At 46.1% G+C, this 25,532-nt stretch overlaps 1 protein-coding gene, 1 long non-coding RNA gene and 1 pseudogene across 8 annotated transcripts in view; 1 reads left to right on the top strand and 2 right to left on the bottom strand.

Annotated features, from left to right (window-relative positions):
* Positions 1 to 291: 291 nt before the first annotated feature.
* ACP6 (acid phosphatase 6, lysophosphatidic) lies at positions 292 to 18,946 on the bottom strand. 2 transcript variants are annotated; one of them, XM_082459445.1, is made up of 11 exons: positions 18,748 to 18,909; positions 18,298 to 18,438; positions 11,263 to 11,391; positions 11,013 to 11,143; positions 10,354 to 10,433; positions 7,165 to 7,252; positions 6,178 to 6,310; positions 5,050 to 5,150; positions 2,824 to 2,919; positions 1,136 to 1,301; positions 292 to 491 (listed from the first exon to the last, which is right to left on the bottom strand). In XM_082459445.1, the coding sequence occupies exons 2-11, from the start codon at positions 18,361 to 18,363 to the stop codon at positions 348 to 350; spliced, it is 1,134 nt and encodes a 377-aa protein (XP_082315571.1). In that variant the 5' UTR covers positions 18,364 to 18,438; positions 18,748 to 18,909; the 3' UTR covers positions 292 to 347. The 2 variants fall into 2 exon arrangements, with proteins under 2 accessions (XP_082315571.1, XP_082315570.1); XM_082459444.1 differs by having other exon boundaries at positions 18,298 to 18,946.
* Positions 18,947 to 19,068: 122 nt separating this feature from the next.
* The window catches only part of LOC309660064, a 43,709-nt gene continuing 37,245 nt past the window's right edge, over positions 19,069 to 25,532 (top strand). For all 5 annotated transcript variants that reach the window (XR_014263104.1, XR_014263105.1, XR_014263106.1 and 2 more), the window contains exon 1: positions 19,069 to 19,227. This is a non-coding gene — a long non-coding RNA (uncharacterized lncRNA). The remainder of the gene's footprint in view (positions 19,228 to 25,532) is intronic.
* LOC309659983 (heterogeneous nuclear ribonucleoprotein A1 pseudogene) lies at positions 21,223 to 25,375 on the bottom strand (annotated as a pseudogene). Its single transcript has one exon. The product of its transcript is annotated as a heterogeneous nuclear ribonucleoprotein A1 pseudogene (transcript).

The following is a 25,532-nucleotide window of genomic DNA, read 5'->3' as shown; positions in this document are numbered from 1 at the left end:
TTAGTAGGTGCTCAATATATGTTTGTGAAATGAAGATAAGAAAAAAGAACTGAAGTCCAAACCCACACTCAGTTCTACAGGGTCATGATGTCCCCAGCCTATGCCACAGGCAGCTGCTTCTGGCCATGGAAATCAAGCCACAAAATAGGATATATCATTCTGGTCTCAACATTACACGCCTTTTCTTTTCAAGAAGAGACCCTAATATACCTACAGGAGGGAAATACCCTTCCCTTATGTTAAGGTACCTTAACCCTTCTTCCTGCCTTTCCCAAACACAACAGCTGGAGGCATTGTGTAAAGGCATTTTATTTAAAAAATCAACACATCCTACTTGTACAAATCACTCACTCTCCATTTCCAAGTCCCATCACTTGTGCTTCAGAGCAGAGTGTGTGGTATTTTTCTGGGCTCAAGGTATAAGTTGACATGGTGTTCAAGAACTTGTCCAGTGGACAGAGGCGGTCAGGGCAACCTTTTGGCACCTGCTCCTGTGGAAGAGACAGAACTCAGCAGAGGCACTGAGGACCCCGTCTGTCTGTTTTCAGCTGTGCCCGGAGCTCTGAAAGGCTTTGACCCAATGGTGTGTGTATACACACATATAACAGCCAGGAAGGTCCCATTAACTGGTCAGCTTCCAGATTAAGAGCACTATGCCCTGCTTGTGAAAGTCCCTCAAGAACTGTTGGTTGAATTGACTGGGAAAACACACTCATGTTTACTCCCGAGCTGGGAAGGCTAAAGGTCTAAGCCGTGGGGAGTGATCTAGCCCCTGCCCTGGATAGCAACCTGCTGAAGCAGCCAAGGCACCAGGAGTACTGAGAGCAAACATCACCTCCCAAAGACAGCATCATTCATTGTCAAAACAGGCCTCACAGTCGGGGTGTTACATCCTGGCAGAGACGCTCAGGGGAAGAGAAGGGCGGTCCTGTTCTTAGGAGATAAGGGATAAGGCCCAAGTCCCAGCCTGCCACTATATGCCCAGTTCTGCCTTAACCCTGGGCCACAGCCTCGAGAGGATTCAGAGAGCTCAGGCGCCAGTGGAGACTCCCTGGGCCCGAGGAGGGAGACTTGGTGCTAAACCAGGTGGGTGGGGTCGCCCAGCCACCTCCCAACCCCACCCCAGAGCTCTCACCTCCCCACGGTAATAGAGCTGCACAAACCACTCCTTAGACTCCCGGTGCTGGTAGAGTTCCATGGTCAGGTCCACAGCAAACGGGGGCCATTTGTGGTCAAAAATCCCCAGGGCCATTAAGAGAGGCATGAGGGTCACATCATGAGCTGCATAGAGGTACAGCTTTCTGCAACAAGAAAACAGTTCCCCACAATTAATTCTTTACCTTAGGACTCTGGAGGCCAGGACACTGCTGCCTTCGCGAGTGAGGAAACCGGTGACATCTACAAATCAGTTGAGCCTAGTAAAAAACTCCTTTGAGGTAGATCGTGGGGAGAACCCTTATCCGCACGCCCCTTGTTTTCATGAGGAGGGATCCCCACTGGAGTAGCTCTGCTGGCCTCCTCGTGCCCAACCAACCACCTACTCCTCCCCCGGTGAGTTTTGAAGAAGAAACTGGGCATGTGCGGCACAGCCCTACCTCTCTTCTCTCTTTGGGACCCGCCTGCCTACAGCAAATGTTCTTCCTACTCGCAGCTGTGTGATGAGTTTAGCAGAGCAAGCTCTCCTTGTTGGGGAAGGTTGCAGTTTAGGGGAATTAAGTCCATTTCATTAATATGCCTGTTTGGCCCTCAGTACATTCTCTAAATGGGCTTTAATCAGTAATAAAGTTGCCTTTTAATCTACATCTACCTGACCCCTGTATCTGTCTCTTGGGAAACACTGAAGATTTTATTTGTTGACCCCCAACCTAGAAGGCTAGCATTGGACCTTACAGGACTCTACAGACACAAGGCCGAGGCGGGGCAAGGTGGCAAAGGCCAGTCAGAAATACATTGTCATTGCAGGTCTGTGAAGGGCAGGGAAGGGCATTCACATGATCTGGTATTATAAATCTAGGCCCAAAGTTCCTGAATGTTCCTATTTCAACTCACTGCCCCCTACCTTTCCCACACTCATCGCGCATTTCTAACTATGTACAATTCTTTCTCTCAAGAAGGCAGTCTACAACAGTCCTTCTCCAATATTAGGGTGCTTACAAACCACCTGGGTGTCTTGTTAAAATGCAGATTCTGATTCAGTGGGTCAGGCTGGGGCCAGAAAATCTAACAACCCCAGGTGACAGTGAAGCTGTTTATCTGCAGACCACACTTTGCTTAGCAAGTGCCCAGGACACATAACATTCCAAATCCGTGGTCCCTAACCTGGGGTTCCAGGCACTCCAAAAGTGGCAGTGGAGGTTCACGAGCCACTTCCAACATTTTTAAATGCCCAGTAGAAATCCTACCTTCTTGTATATTCAGTGAAGTTGTTTAAACAATCTATTAAGCAATTATCAGTGTTTGGGGCTATTATAATACCAAATCACTGTGATGTCCTAATTAGCTACTCCATTGGACACATGTTCAATTAGTAAAAAAAAAAAAAAAAAGGAAAAAAGGAAAAAAGGAAAAATAAATTTAGGGTTCTTTTTTACTAAAATAAAATTTCAGAACATGATAGGACAGGTGTGGCAGGAAGAAAGGTAGAAATGTTGTGAATGTCTCTGGGACACGTGGCCTCTTAAACATCTACTTTCAGTCACTGACAGCCTCGTTCTTGCCCTCCTAGAACCTGGGTTCGCTCCCTGCAGCCAGACGCCGCCTCCCCCCCCCCGCCCCCACTCCACTGCCCTCAGCCACACCAAGCCGAGCTGCTGGGCCAGGTACCTGGTCTTGCCGGGCGGAGTGGCAGGGTCCACGACTTTCAGCAGGTTGCTCTCCAGAATGTGGAGGAATTGGCCCACTGCCATCTGAAGGCTTTCCCTATGGCGAGTAAACAATATTTAAGTACCCAGTGGGCACCTGGCACACAAGGGATGCAGGCTAGTTCTGCCCCCTTGAATCTCATGAGCCCAATGAGACAGAGTTGAGAAAAGACAGGTGATGCGTGAGGGACAGAGACAGGCAGTAAGGAGAGAAACAGCGCTGCCACAAGTCTGAGGGCGCTCTATGCGCAAAGCCTGCCAACAATAACAGCAGCAGGATACAGACCTCGTATGAACACAGCTGAGACAGGACACGTCATGGAGAAGTAGGCCTTCACGGTTAAAAGAACAAAACTGGGAAGGACACGGTGTAATGGATTCCAGGAATTCCAGAAAGCCCTTAGAAAAGCCATCCAAAGGAACTGCCTAAACTACACTTCCTACGCTTCTTTGGAATTTAGACCATAAGGACTTTTCTTATTTATCTAACAAGAAGTTCAACACTAGTGCTCCCAGGCTTGGCGCTGTGGCTCCACCACTTTCATGCTCAGGACTGTCAACCTCATGATCACAAGGTGGTACCTCTACTCAAAGCATGTCTTCTCACAGTAGCAAACAAAGCTGAAAGATGGGGGCTAGTAAGTAGCAAAAAGGTTTGGTTTGGGTGCCTCACACTTTTTATCAAAGAGGAAAAAAAAAAACCTCTCCCAGAATTCCCAGAACCCAATCACTGACAAAAGGAAGCGGGGTTGCCATGATTGGCTTAGACCAATCTTTATTCATGGTGACTGGGTAAATGGCCACCTTTATAAATCAAGGAAAATTGAAGCAATAGCTGAGGAGTATGCAAATACGCTTTCCAGAAGAATGTGTGCAGGCCAAGCCAAGTTGGATGGCACTGTGAAGTTGTAACCATTTGTCCTTGAAGAAACATCAGTTTTACGAAACCAAGGCTAACAGAAAGGAGAATGGATCAGGTCTTGTTTGAAACGCTTTACACCAGGAGAAAGCAAACTATGGCCATGGGCCAAATCCAACCCACCTGCCTGTTTTTGTAAATAGAGTTTTATTGGAACACAGTTGTGCCCATTTGTTTGCATATGATCTATGGCTGCTTTCACGCTACATGGGCTGAGATGAGCGGATGCAACGGACAATACACGGGCCGCAAAGCCTAATATATTTACTAAATATGTGTGTATGTGTTGGTGGAGGGGAAGGCAGTGAGTGACAATTTAGGTCCAGTGGGGCCACTTCAGGAAAAGATGAGGGAAGGAGACAAGTCACAGGGAGTGGCAGCAAGCTGAGTGGCGCGACTGGAGCCTTCCAGATGCCCGAGGCAAGTGCAAAGTGGACACACTGACTCTGCGTGGGAGAAAAGCAGGCAGAGGCTCCTATGCTTATGCAAGACCAAGCAAATTCTTGAAATGTTAGCTGCTTTTTCCTCCCACTCATCTTTCCCAGGACTGTTCCTCTACTTCCCATCTCCCCTCTCTACCAAGTCCCCTATTCTGAGGACAAGCTGAATGCTTTGAACCAATCACAGAAAGGTGTTTTTTGAAATTTGGTAAGAGAGGAACTCTCCATTCTGGTAGTCAGGAAACAGGTCTTCTAAAAACAGAGCCCTAAGTACCAGTAAAATAGAGAAAACACAGGATTGGCGGTCAGAAGATCTGGGTTCAAGTCCCGCCTCTGCCACTTGCTGGCTGAGCCTGGGCAAGGTAGCCCACATCTCTCAGGTCCAGTTTCTCCATCTCTAAAGCGAGGACTTGGGCTTGTCAGGGATAATGACACCTACCTCACAGCGAGAACAGGAAGGTGCTTTGTAAATTGTAATGTGATGAATAAAGTAGCAATAATGATTCTTCCTTCAGCATCCCCCGCCACCCAAATCTTTTGAAACTTAAAGCAAAGGAAAAAGTCAGTGATTAAGAGAAACCCAGTCGAGTGGTGGCTCCCGGTTCTGTGTAACAGTGAATGGAAGCACTAGGTCACTAGTCCCAGCTCTGGAAATGTAAGGACCTAGGGCCGAGTCCATTCAGAAGGTCAGCAGAATGGGGTGATCTCGGCCTCTGCACACAGAGATGCCAGCTAACAAGTGTGAGCAGGCCTGATGAGCCCCCTTCCCCACACACTGGGAGGCCTGACCAAGCGTGACTTTATGCCAGCAGCCGAAGAGGTTCCTCACCTGTCTTCCCTTTGCAGGATGTACAAGGCTGTGTCCACCGCTCTCTGCTCAATCATCCACGCGAACCTCTTCAACGTGGGGCAGCTCGGGAGGCTGTGCACCTGAAAGGTCCAAGGGTACAGGTTTTGAAAGAAATACTTCTAATCCACTGAGCCTGGCAGCCAATCAGCTTTCACGGAGCCCTAGGGGGCCTGTCTTCTCCTGGGGAGAGCTCAAAAATCTATGTCCCCAAGGCCTGTCGGAAGCTATTCCTCCAGATCTAAAGGCCCAGGAAAAAAAATTGTTTTTCCTCTCTTTCTGATACTTCTCATCTACCCCAAAGTAAAAAAGCATTTGTATTTTCTTAAGCTAAAAAAAAAAAAAAAAAAAAAAATTGAATAAAATACAAGGCAAGGAATTCATAAATTTCTACTTGGCCTTCATTTTCCCCAAGATGATTTCTAAAAAGTATGCCATATAAATATGTCATATATGCAAACTCTTGTTTATTAACCTTAAACCTATTTTATGCATAAGCACAAGGTGCCTTTCTGCCTTCAGTGCACACCGTCAACTTCACAAGAGAAGGAAGGAAGGTCCAGGCTATACTGCCTTTGGGTGTCTGACTTTTGAATCTAGAGCAGCATTTCCTATTGTGCGGTCTTTTCAGTATTTATTAGATAAAAAAGATTCTACGGCTAAACAAGTTTGAGAAAAACAGACTTAAGGATTAACCAACTTTCTTTACTACAGGCTTCTCAGATTCTTTAATATGCTGACGTGTGTATAGACTCTCCAAAAAGTGATACAATAAAGAGGGATTCCAAAATTTTTAGACAATAATCTCTCCCTACCATCACCCGCCCCACCCCTGCCTGCCCACGTAATACACGCTCACATCATGGGCATTCTGGCGAATGTGCTTTAAGAAACTCTGGTTGGGAGTTAAATGTCTGGGCTCCTAACCCAGTAAGGGGTCCTCCTTGATTGTTCCCTATCCCTCGGTTCCCACGTCCATTCTGTCTGTAAGTCCTATCACAGCTGCCTTCAAGCCAGGAGCTCTCCACCCAGTTCTAACTCAGGAGGCAGCCCACCAAGCCTCCCCCAGGGTCCCCCACCCCCAGGGCCCGAGGCGGACAGCCAGCCCACCTGCTCTGCAGCCATGTTGTCCAGGAGGATGAGGAAGTCCACTCCATCGCTACTGGCAATGCCCATCCCTTCCTTCACCTTCTTCAAGTCCTCTGAGATCCCTGGCTGCAAAGCAGCAGCCTGCCTCCGGCCTCTGCCAAAAAATAACAAGTTATTCCTTATATTTCATCATACAGCGGAGTGATTAACAGCTGACAAAGTGTATACAATTCTTCACTTGGGATCTCATTTAACCTTCAACGACAACTCATCGGGGTTAGCTAGTATTATTGCCATGGTATAGACGAATAAACTAAGACTCTATGAGGTCAAATGACTTGTAAAAGGAAGTTAGTATGTACCAGGACTAGACTAATAACCCGGATTTTCCAAATCCCACTCCAGCATGATCAAAAACAGTGCAAGCATGGCCCGGTCTGCTTGAAAGCAGCATTCTCCTTCTTCTGGGGGAACACATACCACATAGGCTTAGTGCAGCCCAGAAATACCTGAAAACTGAAAAGTGCCACCAGCCCAAACCAATCTATCCTACACGGCGGAACGCTGGTAAGAAAAGGGGAAGCTGTGTCTTCTTCTGCTTGTTCATCTGGATTTGCAGCTTGATGACTGACTTGCTCATCTTTATTTAATCATCTTTTCTGTAAGGTTCTTCATCTGCCCCATCTGAGAGCATTGAAGGACTGAAGAGAGGATATTGCTTGGTAAATGGCAAAGCCCCACTCATGGCTGTATACACCATCTTTCCAGCCCAGCGTGTGGCTCTCCCCAGGCACCCTGTACCTTCACTATTAGCCTGTCGCTGTGAGCAAGAGCTGCCTCACTTCCTGGACAGTTGATGACAGACCTGAGCTTAATGCAATCTCTTTCATCCCTTATCCACCAGCACGGCCAGCCTGGGCAGGCCCTCAGTTCAGGGAGCGCCTGCCAGCTAAGGTGGTAAAACGCTGCCTGTTCACCTCCTGGTGAGCAAGAATCAGGGGCAGTTACCTGGTTCTTTCCCGGAGGCTCCGGCAGTTTTGGTAGTTGGGGTACAAGACTTCAGAGCTTGCTTCATCAGTGTGGATGATGACGGGTCCTGGAAGGAATGTGGGAAGCACAGGCGGGAAGAGGCTTCAGCTTGTTCTTCCCAGCAGCTCCACCCCCTTCTTCTTCTATCTGTCTATACAGACGGAGCTGCTCCCAGAGGCAGATCACCGAGGTTACTCCTTAAGGACAGTGAATGCCTTCAACATGCCCTGGCCTTGCCAACAGGAGCTCTGCTGCGGTCTGAGCAATGGAGAAAGCAGTAGCGGTCTTGTTTTGTCCAGCACAACCTCTCCTGCTGGGCCACCTATAGCCGAGAGCAGGTACAGGTGCCGATCAGACTGGCACGTCCATGACCCATTCCAAAAAACGTCACCTCGAGGTACCACCAGTACCTGGGGATTCTAATAAAGAATGCGTCCTCCCTCACTTTATCAGAACTAGGTGACATTCTTGCTTCCCAAAGTCTGATCCTATAGGCCAATAGGTGACTGACATGACAATCTGAGAAAGGTGGCCACAGGGTCACAAATTCTCTCAGACCCCATGGCCTCGCCCAAAAGAAAAACCAGGCTTCCAGATGAACTACCAGGAACCAAAGATCAGACTACAAACAGTGTTCTTACAGACCTCGCAGCAGCTTGCTCCTGCCCAGAGCTCACGAGTACCCTTGTCCTGTCCAACAATGCCCAAGAAAAGTGCTCTAACACCTTCCCACGCTTTGCTCTGTGCCAGAGATGGCAATGGCCTGTGGTAGCGCCCTGTTCTACACAGCTCAAGCCTCACCTTCTCTGATGGCAGAGAAGTTTTTTGGAATTCACTGAGGTCAATCCATGGAGTGATTAGGTGAATCTAAACCCCAAAGAGCTATTGTTTCCAAACAAATTATTGATAGCCAAAACCTCAGTATTTAAAAGTAGCCTATGGTGACTTGAGTAGAATACCAGAATTCAGACACACTTTGTTAGTCTGGACAGAAAAAGGAAATCAGACTGAAAGTCATGAGTTTAGGCCTGAATCTACAACTAACCAGTAGGATGGCCCTGGGAAGTCATTTCCCTTCTCTGGGGCTCATGTGTAAATTGAAGGGATGAGACTAGTATCAGCAATTTTCAATTGTTTCTAAAGCAGTGGAAGCTTTTTTCTCCCACTATTAGATAAGGTAATAAAAGAAAAGGTGCTGATGGCTTCAAGGTAGGGGTCCAAAGTATAGTCTACCTGCATGCCCCAACCCCCTCCTTTTCTGTAGTTTCTGACCCCTCTGAAGAATTATGGGTTTCCGCAGGAAACATTGTAAAAAAGAATAGACCAAATGACCAGGGGCCCTCTCCAGATATACATGTTTTCTGAGAAGCAGGAGAGCACAAGAGTGAAGAGTATGGACTGTGAAACCAGACTGCCAGAGTTTAAATCCCAGCTCCTCCATTTACCAGCTTTGTGTTCCTCAGAGAGTCATTTAGCCTCTCTGTGCCTTAGTTCTCTTATCTGTAAAATGGGGATAATGTTACCTACCTCACAGGGATATCACAAGAATTAAACAAGTTAATATCCGCAAAGCTCTTAGAACAATGTTTGATGTATAGTAAGTCCTTTAAATGTGAGAATAATAGTAACTATGATTTAAACCTCCGATTAACACATGATAATTCCTACCTGGTACCTGACATTAGTGTCTGGATAATGGACCTACAGTTTATGATAAATAAGGCACATTTGAGTTGGCACTCAGATGTGCACTGAATGAATGAAAGACCAAATGGTGCAGACCAACACCTTCCAGCTTCCCCCCACCAGCCTGATTCTCTGTAGTTTACTCAAAACCTTCTGGGCCTTCTCTAGGATTTTACTCTTGAAACAATATCCCAAAGTTGCACCACTTCCACCAATGGTAGCACCTTGTGGGCTTCTTAGGTCTATTCAAATCCCTTGATACTGGCTGAGGCATGGAAGTAGCTGTGACAGGAGTCAAATTGGACTGTGAGGATGTCTGGGTGCAGTGCAGGGAGCGGCTACCCAGGCAGCCACACCGGAGGCTGGTGATGATACCACTTCCTTCCTGGCACCAAGAAACACCTTTCCTACCTCAGTGACACTTTAGGTGGTTCTGAGGAGAGGACATTTGCCTTTTAGAAGCTGAGCAAGTGAACAGCTTTCAGAAGGCCAGGTACTTTGGATTATTCCTAAACTCAGGGGCTCCCAAGAGGTAAGAAGCAGCCCATCCTGTTTGCTTTATGTTACTTAGGCTCTCTGTGTTCAGCCAACTTCAGCCAGAATTAATTAGCAGCAGTACTCAAGCCAGCTGGGGGCAAGGCCAGCCTCCTTTGGCCTGGAGGTTCTGTAGTTTACAAATTTTTTAAAAGTCTGATGGAAGTTTTATCTCTATTTGAGATACTGCTACAGAAGCTAAAGAAAATAACATGAACCTCTGCCTTACGGCATCGTTTTAGTATTTTAATATTGGTGAGGTCATGATGATCTGAAACTCAGACCAGCAATTAAGTGTAAATTTCCATCAATTACAAATGACAAGATATGGCTTCATTTGATAGTCAAAGGGCCTCAACACATGAGATCCATAAGGGAAAATAATAAATGTAGTTCTTGGTGGTGAAAAGGTTGAGAACCACTAGCTGTGCTCATTCACTGGCTGAATAGGTCAAAACCCAAACTCGACAGATTTTCTTAACTAGGAAAGGCCGTACGGAATACTGTTAATACCATCTGGGTCATGCTGTGGATTATCACCAAGACCAGGGCAGTAGCAGCAGACCCATGTCCCAGCCAAGTGTCCCTCCTGCCCTCCTTCCTTTTCAGCAGCGTCGCTACTAAACAAAAAGGCCCCAGTACTGTTCACAAGACCTGGCTGGGGCTGCCTCGTGCAGCTTGTGTAGACGCTTGAGAGAAGAAATCAGGAGCCAGAGGCGCATCAGAGCAGCTGACACATTGCTGCAGGTGTGCAGGTCAGGCTGGCAAGGGCAGCAGCAGGCCAGACAGGGAGGGGCTGCCAGAGTAGTAGGTACACCATGGAAGCTACATGAGCAGGAGGAGAGAGACCAAGGGGACAGACACCAAGAAAGAGAGAGCGGGGCTTTGGAAGTGAGAAGAAAAGGCTCCTCAGGGACAGGGGCTGACTCGTAGACCTCAAACTCAAACCTTCTTTCTGACATTGGAAAAGCCCAGCCAGCAAACACCGGGTAGACTCCAGATTCCGATATATGTTAGTGGAACGAATGCTGGGAAAAAAAACAAAAAGGTAGATTAACTCACAAAAGGAAGATTTATATGTACACTCCACCTTATTCCACAGAGCAGCTGGGAGGCTTTCAAGACTACATAAGGGGAGCTATAGGGCAAGGAAGTATCCTTTATCTCTCTGTGGGATGGCTGCCCAAGGGACCTGAAGGCCAATGAATGTGACCTCCAGTGACCACTTGTTCACTGAATCCTACTGTACTAGGGTAACTGCTCCCAGACTACCTTGGAGGTTCTAGCAGGGGAGAGTAGATTCTCGTATACCCTTGACCGGAGAATAGTCCTCCTCTATCGGGGAAGGTCGTCCTCTTCGACTGAGTGTGCAGCTTCGGGGGGGACACACATGGAGAGGTGGGAGAGGAAGGGGACACCCGCCTAGCTAGCCAGATCAGCAGAATCAACGCTGGCGATCAATGGGGTGACAGATGTCACCCCAGACCGCCCTCACATCCCCCCAGACTACCTTGGATGAGAGTGGGAACCACCTGGGGCATCAGGGCAGGTTTTCTCATGCTCAGGACCTTACACTGGGTGCAACATCCCTTTTTCAAGTGACTCACAAGACCTCCAGTGGGTTGAAGGTTGGCGAAAGAAAGGGGATGTCCTCCACGTAGTTCTTCCTCAGCCTCTCTCCCAGGGCAAACATCTGCTGCATGCCCACCTTGGTCAGCTGTCCAGCAAACATGCCCCCCTGAGGTGGGGGAGGAAGGAGAGAAGAATGAAAACATCTGGTGGCCCGCTAACCTCAGGCCAGAGCACACCATCACAGCTCTGCAGGGGGCTTTCCCAGAGCAGGGAAGCATCGCTCACCTTCAGCGTGGTCTCGTGGTACTGAGAGTCGAAAGGAGAATGTGGTTTCGGGCCACCAGCTAGATTGGTGACTGTGTAATCAAACCGAGTTTGGGGTGGGACCTCTAGTAGCTGGGGTTTCCACTCTACCTGTTGTGACCACAAAAGAACAACACATTGTTTAAAAAGGTTCTTGAAACTTAGAGCATTAATATCCAGCAGCACGTAGCTAGAATCACACTGACACTCGACAAGCAGCCTTCCTATGGGAAGGAAGGAAAGAAACTTTAACTCCAGCTCCAATTAAGGGAAGAAAAGACTGCGATTTATTACTCCAGGTCTCCTCAGCCCAAGTCCTGTTATTGCTACACTAGTACTCACTGTTAAGGGGTTGCTCTGGCACTAAGCCCAGACTGAAGTAAAGGGGAGAAGCACCCAGAGTGCCGTGGCGAATGAATGAATGAACTAATGACTGAATAAGTGAATGAATATGATATAATCTCAGTGACCATATACTTAAGAATTTTTAAGAAATCAACCTGCAGGCTTTTATGGCCCCTCCTTAAGGACTCTTGTAACTACTACGTATTTCCCTTCCTTTCATCCAACTTCTCAAACAAGTAGCTGCCCTCTAAGAAACCTTCACTTCTTCACCATCTTCCTTTATTCCTTGCAATCTGGCCCCTGCCCCAACCGTACTGATTTTCGAAACATAACAAGTAGTCATAGGCCTCACAGCTCCAACTGCCCATAAAATTCTTACACGCATTGAGTCCGATGTGATGACTTCAATTTTAAAAACAGAAGTCTTTTCTTCTAATCCCATATACCAGCCCCTCTTCCCAACTGACTGTGATTCTCAAGGCTACCCCAATCCTCCTAGTTCCCAAGACTCAAACCTCTGACTCGCCCCACTGCTCCCCCATCCTCACCCCAAACCCTGTGGATCACTGGCTAGAAAAAATGTTACTCCCACTGGTCCTTCTTTTATCTTATTATTAGAGTATAAAACCTTTATTACCTCAGGCAAAGTCCTGTGACAGGCTCTCTCCCTCCCAACCCCCAAACCATATATACATAACCACCTGATTAATCTTGTTAGGCCACTCTCATCATATCAATAGCTTTTTCCTAATGTTCCACGAGAGAAGCATCTGCCTTTCAGGACTTTTGCCCTAGCCTCTGTCCCCAGCTGTACTGCCACTACGCCTCTCTCTTCCCCTACCCAGGCCAGACCATAACCACTGCTTCCTCTACATCTTCTTTCAGCTCGCCTCCCTTGCTCAGAGGGACTCCTGCCCCTCTCTGTCCATCTGGCTTCTCTCCAAGGTTCAATGACAGCTCAAGCCTTACCTCCCCATCTGTGACTGCTCCAGCTTTCAGTGGCTGTCTTCTTATCTGAATTCCTACAGCACTTACAATATTTAACTCAATTTCTTACTGCCTCATTTTGTTTTAAAACTAACATTTGAAAACCTACGAGGTCACACAGCATTGTATTTATCTTGGTGCCTCCCAGAAATATCCCAGGAGATGGCTACTGGGAGTCCCAGGTCCATTCTTCCAAAAGGCATTGTCTCAGCCTCACCTGCACCTGGTCTCCAAACACCTGAGCCTCTTCCCCTGCTGGTGTTACAGCAACTGATATCGGAAGATTGGGTGTTCAGAGCCGAGACCTTCTTCCTACAATCTTTTAATCACTGCTCCTCCTTTCAAAGTTCTGATCCTATAACTTCCCTTCATAAAACCCTTCAAGGGCTCATGGTTGCATGATGGCGCCTGCCTCTCTCTCTTCATCAATTCTTCCCTGCCCTACACTCTTCTTCTCTAGCCACACAACTCTGCTTCCTAGAACACCATCCCCACACCTCCTGGCCTTTCAACCTCATGTTCCTTCTACCTGGAATTTTCTTTTCCCTTTCGTCTGGAAAGACTTCTGTTCATTCCACAAAACAGCTTAAATGTTCCCAGAAGCTGTGACCTTGGCCCTGCGCTCTCACAGCAGCCTCAGTGGATCTTTTTGGTAGCCTTTACCAAACTGTATTAGACAAGTCCCTTTACTAGTCTGTCCTGCCCAGTAGACTTAGCTCCTGAGAGCAGAGCCTGTGTCATCTATTGACCTCTGCATTTTGGATGTCCAACAAAGGGTCTGGCACACAGTAGGCATAATTAACAGCTCCAACAGGGAATTCCCTGGTGGTCCAGTGGTTAGGACTCTGCACTTCCATTGCAGGGGGCACAGGTTCCATCCCCGGTTGGGGAACTAAGATCCCACAAGCTGCGCAGCCAAGGGGGTAAAAAAAATAGCTTCAACAATTTGCTAGATCCTGTGGAAGATACCAAGATTGAGATAAAATGACCCTGCCTTTTTTGGATTTTCCGGTTAGTAGAGACAGCAAGCTATGTATGTAAATGATAGCAGAACTAAAATAGAAACTATGTGCTACAAGAAACCAGAGGAAGGCCATAGTAGTTCAAAGGCAAGATAGACTTTCTCTTCTGGCTGAGGATTCAGGAAAAGTTTCGTGGAAGGAATGGTATTTGAAATGAATAGGATTTAGACAAGCAGAGACCAGGACTTGAGAGGAAGAGGTAGGTAAGAAGAGCGGGTGGTATTCAGAATTCTGAGAATAGGTAGAAAGCTTGAGCAAAGCGGAGAAGGGGAAGAATATATAGAGGAAAGAAGTGGCTTGGTTTCCCTCAACCTGGGAGTGGTTTTCAAACTTTTTAATTAGCAAATATCAGGTTGAGTTAGATTTGTACATTTAAAGGCAAAAACTGGAGTTCCTCTAGTTTAAGTAGGAGTGGGAACTCAGAACCCTAGCCACTCAGCCCTTAGCCAGCAGGCTCCATAGAATAGTTTGAAAGCCATCAGTATAGATCACAATTGAAATGGAAAGACTCAACGCAGAAAAGCCAGTTTCAAGATGTCTGCCATAGAGCTGGTGAGAGCCTAAGGCCTCATCTAAGGCAGCAGGAATAGAAGGGGTGGATTCAAGACTTTTGAGTCAAACCTGGCAAGTGAGTAGATAAAAGCTTTATTTGGAGGCTATATTGGTAGGTAAACAAGAAAGAATAAAGAGAAAATGACTTTCATTTTGAGTCTGGGTAAAGGTGGTAAAGGGTAATGGAGGAACTCCTTGACTAAAACTAAGGCCAAGACAGAAGAATAGCTGCCAAACTGAGTTCAGGTTTGCACAATTTAAGTTTCAGACATCTCCTTTGAGTTCCCAGCACTCCCCGCGTATTCCCATAATTGGAATCTGTTTTGTCTCTCTCCTTCATCACATTGGAAACTCTTTTCTCTTTTACAGCTGAGATTGAATTATCCATCCTTGTAAGCCCAGTGTCTAAGCACAGGTCCTGATACCAGGTCCACAGGGCTCGCTCAGCCACACTAAGAAATCTCCTCCTGTTAGGTGCATTCACCAACAGAGGATCTCTGGTTTCCCTAGGAGATGACTCCTGAGGTCTAGGTCATGTCAAGTCTAGAGTACACATTTTCAAATTTTCAAGGATGGATGATACATGAGCTGCACACATGGTGTCCATCCCACATACACACTCTCATTCTTGTGCCTGCTTTTCAGCTTCGGAGTTACAGGCAAAGACTAACTTTATAATTTTATTTACTTATACTCCATTTTCAAGAACTAACTTAAAGTAAGTGGTAGCAATACCTAAAATACAGTAAGATAAGCAATTCAAAGTAGACAAGAAAGACAAAAGCAAATGAGTATATAGGGACCAAAAATATGGATACAGTAATAAAGTGTCTCAAAAAAATACATGCTATGAAGATCTATATACTTACTGTAGGTGGGCCAAAAGAGTCAGCACTAAGCTTTCTGGCTTTTATGTACAAGGAGAAACTTGATCAGCTAGACAAGCTTAAAGATAAAAGCAAGGCAACTGTTCAGGAGAAGCACACCATTTCTCATGCTAACAGACAAATTCCTCCCAAGGGTCCTCATAAAGAGGATATAATGAACATCTTTTCAGTAGTCACAGCAATGCGTTTTGTGGGATTGTTTCTCATTGTTCCCTCGACACAGAATGATAGCATCTCACCAAAGCACATTTCCGTGAAGACAGTACTACACTGGGATCGATATGCTACATTCAGGTAAACGAAAAAAAATCTACGTAAAAGTAAACAAGAACTTCCAGGTGTAGATTTTAGAATAAACTAATGATTTGAAACCTTGCACACTGCACAGTAGTATCACTGGGAAATTTTTTTTAAGTTACTGATGCCTGAGCCCCCTCCTGGGCTAATGACATCCAGATCTCCTGGGGATGGGGCCTCAGTTTTTTAAGTGCTACCCAGTCCAGATAATTCTAAAGCTTCACCAGAGAAGCTTTTACCATATCTGGATGCTCTGGGTCAATTAAATCAGAATCTCTGGGAGAGAGACCTAGGCATCAGTATTTTTTAAAGCTCCCCAGTTGAGTCCAATGTCCCACCAAGGTTAAGAACCACCACTGCACAGGAATGAATGTATTGACTGGCACATCCTTTGTGTTAATGCTTCCTGAAAACTGCTGCTCTTAGCTGAGTTTTGAATAAGTATTAATCAACACTGATACTGACATTATCCTTCCTAGCTCATCTACACTATCAAATAAATATGGACCCAAATGTCTTCATGAACAGTGGAGCTGGAACGCGTTGGACTTTATTTTATAAAAACTGAGGAATCTTCCTGGGTTGGGGGCTATTTTGCCATCATATAGAGAGGCGCTGAGGGAAATCCAAAAGTAGGGCCAAATTTATCTTTTGAAAGCGTACCTGGATCTAATCTAACAACCAGAAAAAATGGACAATCAAGTTCCAGAGTTTTATTTCCAGAGCACAGATACAACTTTTAGGAAGATAGGTTAATTCATCAGCCATTCAAGCCATAAGAAAACAACTCAATAAAACATCTAGTTTTAAACAATGATATTTTCTGAGGATTTGTGAGATAACTGAATGGATTGACTTGTCACATAAGTTTCTCTATAAACTAGTCAGAAGTCTGGAAATATCTACCAAAGGCAATTTTAGTTTTAGAATTGTTGTCAAGGTCCTTTCTGACTATAATTAATAGCAGAACCACGAAGATTAGAAAATCCCAATAACAACCTCTATTAAATTGGAGCTTGAAAAAAAAAACCTGAGAGAGAATATCCAGAAACAAGTTACAGGAGGCTGATGATACTTGCTCATAGCCTAAGTTGAACAAGAGTTGGTTCTACCCCTCGCTTTTAAGCACAAGACTTTATACAAGATAACCAAAGACGTTCAGTGCATCTGCCTAAAGTCTAGAGAATGTGAGCAGGCAAAAGAGGTAATGTGCCTTATCTAATTGCAAAATAACACCGAGGACTCAGATTCTCTATATTTTGTGGCTACAAAGACAGAAATTGAATGAAGCCGGCAGTCTACCTGAGCTACAACTGCCGCTTCCAGCATAAAGGCAGAAGATACTCATCACACATCCACTGGCTCAGGAGAAAGCCCTAAAAGAATCTAAATCTTTTTCTGGGTCCTTTAGGGAGCACATATACTGTCTGTAGGAGGTCCAGGCTTAGACATTCAGACTTTTATTCACTGCCACCACTGATAACTTTGTCTTCTATTCTTGTATGTCATTTTCCATACAGCCTTTCTGGACCGAGAATAAATGGCGAAGAAAGGGGAGTACACAAGAGATGGGCTATGTACAAAACTATAAGGAAAATTTAGTGACCTAATATAAAAAGGCAAAGTAAGAGACTGAAAAAAAGGTCAAAGTATCCAAAAAAAGGAAAGAAAGAAAGAGAAAGAAAGGAATGGAATTCAGGCACCAGATAGAACGTGGTATAGCCACATAGAAAGGCTAACTAGAAACCTGATAATAGAATTAAATGCCTGACAAAATTTATTCATTTCTGTGGGAAGTGCTTTAGAGGTTTGATTTCATGTGTGGCCAGCTTTGAAAACTGGGTTTTCAGTTGTACAATGTGAGTTGTACAACCTTGAGGGTTTCTTAAAAGCAGCTGTCACCATGAGTATGTCTAGTATCAGATTTGGACATCCTGTTGAACCTGCTCCAACATCAACCTGGAGAACCAACAATGCAAAAGCACCCCACAGGTTAAGTTTGACACCTGGATGCCTGGGGATTTCAGGTTTCCTATTTATCTTCACTAGGAAGACAGTTCTTTAATCACAGGCCTGCCTGCTATGAAAGGCCAGAGATCTTTACTGGCTCTCCCCAAGAGTCAAATCCAGAGAGGGTAATCATTTTCAAAACTGACTACTTGTACTTTAATCATAATTATCCTGACCAAAACCAGGTAGATTTTAAGACATAAGCCACAAGACTAAACAATTAAACATTTTTTTTCCTACCTCAGATTCCTTCCACAATAGGTTTAGGAACCCAAAATAAAAAAGGAGAGCTCCAAGATACAGCACTTGTTACCAAAAAAATCTTCAGGATCTCAAATGGTATCCAGCAAACCCTGAGAGAAAGCTGCAGTAAAATCTGTTCCCAAAGGTATTAACCTCTGTTATCCACTGTGACCCCAGTTAGGGTGGTTCCTGTCACAAAGGTCCCTGCAGCTCTTTAACAATCGTCAAAATGGTCACACATAAATGCACTACACCCTTGTACTCAAGTTCCCACAAATATTTATTAGAAATGCAGAATCTCAGGCCCTACCCCACGTCGGCGGAATCAGAATCTGCATTTTAACAAGATCCTAGGAGATGTATACGCACCATGGGAAGCACACTACTACTACTAGCTGTGCTTCATCACAGCCAGCGGGGGGCGTAACTGGAAGTTTCCGGTCTGCCCTACAATCCGAGAGCCCGAGGGGTCTTGGGGAGGCGGGGGCGGGGGCGGGCAGCCGGGCAGCAGGCCAGCACCTTTGCTCAAACTGTTTTCCCTTTGTCTGGACCCAGCCCGAACCCCCGCTCCTTGAGAGTAAAATTCCAAAGGTGGTGTGTGTTGGGGCGAAGAGCCCGGCCCGCCACTGGATGGCCACACAGTCCTCGCCCCACCAGCCCCGCCGATCTCTCACCTGCTCCTCCCGCGGAAGCGCCTTGAGAGGGCTCCGCGCCCCGTGTCGAAACACGACTTGCACCATTTTCAACTCCAGCAGGCTTCGGTCGACGGAATTCTGGTCGTCAGACCCCCGCTGCTCGGCCAGAGCCACCCGCCGCTGGTGGAGGCAGTACGCCAGCGAGGTCAGGACGCCCACCGGAGCCCACATGCGCACCCTGAAGACCCGGGAGATCATGGTGGAAACCCCTCGGCTCCCCTCCGGGGTGAGGGTGCAGAAAGCGAATACAAGTCCTCCGCGATCGACGGGGCTCAGCAGCCGCCCCCAAGTTCCCGGGAACCAGTGGGCGAGCACATCCACCCACCCACGCTGCAACCGCTGCGACTCCCAGCTGTGAAGGGGACCCCGAGTGGGAGCGTGGGGGAAGAAGCGGAGGTGGGAGCAGCGATGACTCCCCGAGAGTTTTACCCAGGGTCGGAGTTGGCCTCTCCCGCCGCAGACTGGGAGGGGGAGCGGGGAGCTCAGCTCCTTATCCTTCGTCCTCTAGGGAACCTTAAACTTGTATTCCAAGTTCGGCCTCCAGCACTCTTGACGGGACAGGAACCTGCCCAGAGTTCCTGGGCGGCAGTGACTCCATTAACACAGATCACTGAACTCCACTTTTTTATAAGCAAGCTCCCACCCACTTTCTCATCCACCCGGGGACCTGCCCCAAGCGGACCCGCGCAGAGGAGCACGGGAAAACGAGTCCCGCGGTGACTCCTATCCGGAGGCTCTGAGTTGCGAGAACTACAACTCCCACAAGGCTGCGCGCAGCGGGCCCTCCCCGGGAGGTATTACCCCGCCCCCGGCAATGGGCCTAGCCCCTCGGGCCGGCAGGTTGGAAGTCACGAGAACTGGCGGCCAGCGTGTGTAGGAGTGAATCCGCTAGTTTGCCAAGCTGATTGGGTAAGAGACATGAAGACAGGGGTAGATAGAATTGGGTAGTGAAGCCGATTTATTTTGGGTCTACTGAGTGTAGAAGACTTCCTTGAAGTCCTGGAAGTTGGGGTTCCTGAATTAAGAGCCACGTACCGTTTGCGAAGGGCGGCACTAGGCGCTTTATATTTAATTTTCATTTGCTATTTCCCTTCTATGTTTAAAGAGGCTTAAATCGTGGCAAACGTATAGAACTTCAAGCTCATTGATGTGTTTATTTACATCCAGAATATTTCCTGTGGAAAAATCCAGGCTCTGCGTGCAGATGTCCCAGTGACTAAGCACCTTAGCTAAGCCTCAACCACCTGCTGGTCTGGTTTCTCATGAATGTACAGCGGCCCCAAACCACTATTCCAGATCTTTGCAACAGAGCACAGTGAAACCATCTGTGTCCATCTCAAGGCAAAGGTCAAGTTGTGAGGAGAGTCGGAATATGTTGACATTAAAAAAACCAAATTCAACAGTCAGTTTGAAGATCTAATTGGCTTTATTCAACTATTCATGAATTGGGCAGCATCCCGTCTAGCAACTAGAAGAATGCTGGGAGTGGTTGTACAAAATGGAAGGCTTTTAATAGGCAGAAGGAGGGTGAGGCAAGAAGGTACTAACAAAAGAAAAGAAGGGTTCCCCTTCTGGGAAGGGGGCCCGCAAGGGTTTTATCATGCAGATTGCCTCTTCTGGGGGTGGGAACGGGGGTTGATGGAGAGGGACCACGTGACAGGTTACCTTACTGGTGCTTAACCAGAAAATTCCATACTGGTCCATTAACATTACATTTCTGGGGGAGGCAGAAACTGCAATTAGACATGGGTACTAAACCTAGATAATAAATCTAGGTTTGGTATCATGGGCTTTAGCACTAGTGATGCCACTTTGGGCCTGTGGTTTTCTTTTTAACACCATCCAACCAATTCTTTTATCATTCTAAATTCTATCATTGAATCAAACTGGGCAAGATGTGAGGGCAACATGCTTATGGAGTATGGCTCCTGACCTGAGTCTAAACTAGTTCACCAAGCTAGAAAATTCTGAATGTCCTACTGTCGGGAAGGGTCAGTTTGGAACACTGCACATTGTCACAGTTTTCCCCCTGGCCTAGCCCATGGACTCACTTCTCAGAGTCTTACTGTGTGTCCTGATACTATTAAAAACTGAAAGCTGTTTTTCTAGCTGAAGTAAGGTATCAGGAGCACCAGACAACTCAGCTTCGGAACCTGTGTAACGAAATGTAACCTCAGTGGGGAAAGCTGTTCTCAGCAGTTGAGTGAAAACATGGTATAACTTTAGTGCAGAAGGGCCCTGGTGTTTGAGCAGCTTCAGCAGTCCTGGTTGTGCTAGCACATCAGAGCAGCTTCAAGGCAATGTAATGTTGGCATCTGGACGCCATTCCCTTCTGCATAATGGACAGGCCACCCTAGTCCACACCCTTACCCTGGCAGCCTCAGCACAGACCTGTCAGGCATCATGAGCAGCACCTTTGACCTGGATAAGCCTGTGCTGCCAGGGTGCCGTGTGTAGTTGAGGTGAGGGGTAGTGCTGTGGCTGGCTTTGCAACAGATCTCTGCAGGAAGCCAGAGCAAGTGAGGTTGGAAAATGACAGATTCCATGTGGCACTGTTTGTCAGCACATGTGAGACAACACTTGGGAAGCCCTGTAAATATTTGGTGTGTTATGTACGGTGGTGCTGGTAGTGTTAGTAAATTGCAGTTTAAAAGAAAGGCTAGAAATCCTGAAATCATGCTCTGGGGCTGCAGAGTGGCAAGGGTGGGGGGGGGTGGTAGGTCATGGGGGACTGAGCAACTGATATTGTGACCTTGGCTTTATCATCAGGCAGGTTTGGCTTGGGAAATAAGCCCTCTTCCCACCAAATTGTCCTCAAAGGGTTGGCTTTAATATTATGCCAAAACTTGGTTTGAATTATGAGATAAGGAACAACCACATTCACTGTTTTTGTTTTGTTTTTTTTGTTTTTAAAAAAGACACATTTATTCAGCATCATGATCAGACTATTACATTTAGCAATCAACAGCATGGGTGCAAAAAAAAAAAAATCTACATTAAAACTCTTTGTTGGAATGCTTTACACTTTCCACAGAACAGAAACTAAAATAACCTGTTATACAATTAGTCACAAATACAGTCCTCGAGTTTTTTTGCCCATACACATGAGTATTGTCTAAAACATGTCTTCTTTGTAGCAGCTAGGCCCTGCCACCACTGTGCTTGGCTGAGTTCACAAATCTGTTGTAACCTGTAGCTTCCCTGTCACTTCTCTGGCTCTCCTTTCCTGCTAAGCTTTGTTTCCTGGCAGTAATCAAAACCTTCTGCCACTGCCATAGCTATTGCTGCTGCTGGAACCGCCATAGCCACCTTGATTTCATGGTTTGGCAAAGTACTGGCCTCCACCACCATAAGGGCCAGAACTTCTGCCTCCAAAGTTTCCTCCTTTCATGGGTCCAAAGTTTCCTCCTTTCATGGGTCCAAAATTTGAAGATTGATTGTTGTAACTGCCAAAATCATTGTAGCTTCCACCACCTCCAAAATTGCTTCCTCGACCACTGAAGTTTCCTCCACGACCAAAGTTGTCATTCCCACCAAAACCACCTCCCCGACCACCACCAAAGTTTCCAGAACCACTTCGACCTCTTTGGCTGGATGAGGCACTAGGCATCTCTTGCTTTGGTAGGGCTTTCCTTACTTCACAGTTGTGGCCATTCACAGTGTGGTATTTCTGAATGACAATCCTGTCTACAGAGTCATGGTCATCAAAGGTTATGAAAGCAAAGCCTCTCTTTTTGCCACTGCCTCGGTCAGTCATGATTTCAATCACTTCAGTTTTCCCACACTGTTCAAAATAATCTCTCAGGTGATGTTCTTCAGTGTCTTCTTTAATGCCACCAACAAAAATCTTTTTCACAGTTAAGTGGGCACCAGGTCTTTGAGAATCTTCTCTTGAGACGGCCCTCTTTGGTTCCACAACTCTTGCATCCACCTTGTGTGGCCTTGCATTCATGGCCATATCCACCTCCTCTGCAATGGCATATGTGACAAACCCGAAGCCTCTGGAGCGTTTGGTGTTTGGATCCCTCCTTACCACACAATCTGTGAGCGTTCCCCACTGCTCAAAATGGCTCCTCAGACTCTCATCGGTTGTTTCAAAGCTCAAACCTCTGATGAAGAGCTTCCGCAGCTGTTCGGGCTCTTTGGGTGACTCTGACTTAGACGTGACGGCAGTGGAGGTGGGGGGAGACGTCAACGATGCTTACTCGGCGGCGTCCACGGGCAGAAAGGAGTAATCTACCGCACGTATCTCACATTCACTGTTTTATCTCCAGTAGTGAACACAGTGCCTGAGTCATAAGTACTCCATAAATACTTGCAGAATGAAATTATAGAATATATCGTAGGAATGTTGTTGAGGGCATTGTTCATTACATCGCTTATTGCTCCCTATATAAATCGCCTCTTGAGAAATTTGTTTTAGTGTTAGCATTAGAACAAACATTAAAACGTATGAAGATTACTTTTCCTTCATTTTTGCCTTGGCTGATAGGAAGCTTGGAGCTTAATTTTAAACTTAACCACAGCAAATATTTAGAACCTAATAGCTAGTGTAACTGTGATCTTTTCCTCCAGGATATCACCCTGGGTTGGAAGGGGGCAAAACTGGAGAAAGGTCAGGCTGTTGCAGGCTTCCAGGTGTGAAACCTTTAGGAGGGAGAGTTAACAACAGAGAGTGAGAGGGAGGACGGCGTCAAGGATGACTTCTTAGTTCCTAGGTCGGGCAACTTGCAGAGGATGCCTTTTACCCGGAAGGAGGTTGAGCAGAAAGTAGCAAGTTAATTTTGAATATGTACATCATGAGGTTACCTGTGAGGCATGTAAGTACAAATGCCCTCTAGATTTCATGGATCTGGAACTCAGGATAAATTTGGCGTAGGAATATATAGGTGGAACTCCTCCACGCATACTTATTAATTGAAACAGTAGGAGCGGTTAAGATTCCCAGGGTGAGTGAGTCGAGTAGGAGAGAAACAGGGGGCTAGGGCAGGACTCTGAGTGTTACGGAGCAAGGGCTCGCTGCGCAACCCACATAGAGGCCAATACTATGGCACTGGCTTTTGAGAAAAGAGCTTTATCTTGAGGTCGACTGATAAGGAGGCGGGAGGCAAGGCTCTCAAACTTGTGTCCTTGATCTGTCGTCGGGGCAAAGTTTAAGGGGTTAGAGAAATTTCAAACCTGGAAGCTGATTGGCTAGTCTTGAATTAGTCCATATGAGCTACTTATGCTGCTGGAAGCCAGGTTTTTCTTATTGAAGGACTTCTCACTTTGTAAAAGGCTCTGGTGGCAACATTTCCGGAGGCAAGTCAGGTTTGTGGGTTCAAGCCCCACCCTAAGGGAGCCAATAGAAAAGGTTACAGCTGCTGAAGTACTCAGAGGATAAGAGTCCAAAACCCTGGGTTAGAGTCTGCAGTCTTTGGATTTCTCTGCTTGTCTATGTTTGTCGGTGACTGTTTTATTTGTGAGGAATTGGCCAATAGGGTTAACTATTGGATGACTGCAGCAAAGCTTTGCTGAATCTGCTGCCTGTCATTTTGCTCTGGTTATCCTGAGGAAAAAACACTTCCAAAATGGGGAATGTTAACAGTACCCCTGCTAATTTAACAGGAAGGGGGGAAAAAAGAAAGAAAAACATGATCATATCAATCAGTCTAAGGAATAGAGTAAGCACAGTAAAAGTAATTAGGAAATATAAGGAGTAAAATCAGTGAAATGGGAGCTAGGAGAAATCATCAATTTCCAAATGAGAGGTCAGCATGGATTAAAAAGCAAAGCTTTGTGTCTTTAGAGTGATTTGACGAAAGACAGATTAAAGAGAAACAAAACAAGTGGGGCAACGTTATTAGACAAATAGATATTTTAGGAAGGTTGAGATTGTTAAGGTAGTAACAGGACAAACAGTGATTTTACAATATATAATTACTTGCAGTTTAAATAAATACAATAGTCAAACTTGGCCTACATTTATCCAACTGTAAAATAAAGCAAAAAATCTTCCAAAACACAAGCAAAACTTGATAACATTTTTGTGAAAATAGCTCTTAAATACATCTAGAGAATGGCCTGAGAAGACTGAAGTATTTTGAAGATGGAGATAATGTTTCTAATGCAGATAATAACTAGAATCATCTGGGTGTAGATCTCTGTCAGTAAGTTTGTGCTTTGTTCTGTTTGTACCTGTCCTTTCTGATAACAATATGGTTCTTTTAGCGATGTGCTTTTATTCTGTAATTTTTAATGTATTATGTTCTTGGTGTTCTATTTGACTTCCTACTGTGTATGGTATACTGGAGTTATGAAAAAGAAGAAAATGATTTTCTTTTGTAACACTGCCTGGCCCAGTATCAGCTGGGGTCAGGGGAAAATGGCCCAAGAATGGGTCTTCTAATTGTAAGACTATTTAACAATTAGACTTGGTTTGCAAAAGAGAGGAGAAATGGGACAAAATCAGCTTTATCCCTGTTTCTTGCAAGGGAGGAGTCTTTTACAATTAGACACATTTTAGTTTTTCTTCATTGAGAATTTTAACCCTCTTTTGTATGAGCCAGACTATCAAGGAGCTAGCATTGAACTGCTTTTAAGTGTGTGTGTGTGTGTGTGTGTATCACACACACACACACACACACACACACACACTATTTTGAGCAATATAGTGAAGGAAATCTGGTCAGCCAGCTGCAAAACTCAGACTTCACGAAGGGCTTGTTTTTCTTGAGAGAAGGAACTCCCAGATGGAGAACCCTTGGCTGTGCTACCATCAGCTCTGCCTTGCACTGTGGTTATCAACTTTCTTCAGATCAGGAGTAGGCAGGTACAAGTAGTGGGCTCACGACGTTTGACCTTGACTGGTTTTTCTAAGTTATTTTGTTCAGCAGCGAAACCTGAGTCTCTATATCAGAATAAGAATTTGCAGAAGATATGTAAAGTTATGGTTCAGAGGAAGACCCTCAGAAAACACCTGTTTCCCCTGAGTCAGAGCCCAGTGATGATCTCGACTTAACTACATTTGGCTCCTCCTTTGGTGCCTCCCGCCTTTCCCCCGCCTTATGAAGGGGGAAACCCCTCTGAGTGGTGCCGAGGCTTCCACCGGCAATCCTCCTAGAGCCCCAGGTCTGGCCCCAGCCCTGTACCCTTCCTTACCAGAGAGTCAACAGGGTCTCCCCTCCCCATACCCGCGAGGGTACTCCATTTGACCCAGGGGGTACTGTGCCTCA

The sequence above is a fragment of the Balaenoptera physalus genome (assembly GCF_965194825.1).
Source record: "Balaenoptera physalus genome assembly, chromosome: 1".
Lineage (NCBI taxonomy): Eukaryota > Metazoa > Chordata > Mammalia > Artiodactyla > Balaenopteridae > Balaenoptera > Balaenoptera physalus.
Note: the sequence above shows the minus strand (reverse complement) of the source record. Positions and strands in the feature narration are given on the sequence as shown.

Excerpts from the sequence above, each read along its gene's own strand:
- ACP6 (XM_082459444.1), bottom strand. The coding sequence starts at position 18,516 with ATGATCTCCCGGGTCTTCAGGGTGCGCATGTGGGCTCCGGTGGGCGTC. Across the intron at positions 11,392-18,297 it reads CGCTTCCGCGGGAGGAGCAG|GTAGAGTGGAAACCCCAGCT; the intron begins GTGAGAGATCGG and ends TGGTCACAACAG. Across the intron at positions 7,253-10,353 it reads TTTCCAATGTCAGAAAGAAG|GACCCGTCATCATCCACACT; the intron begins GTTTGAGTTTGA and ends CATTCCTTCCAG.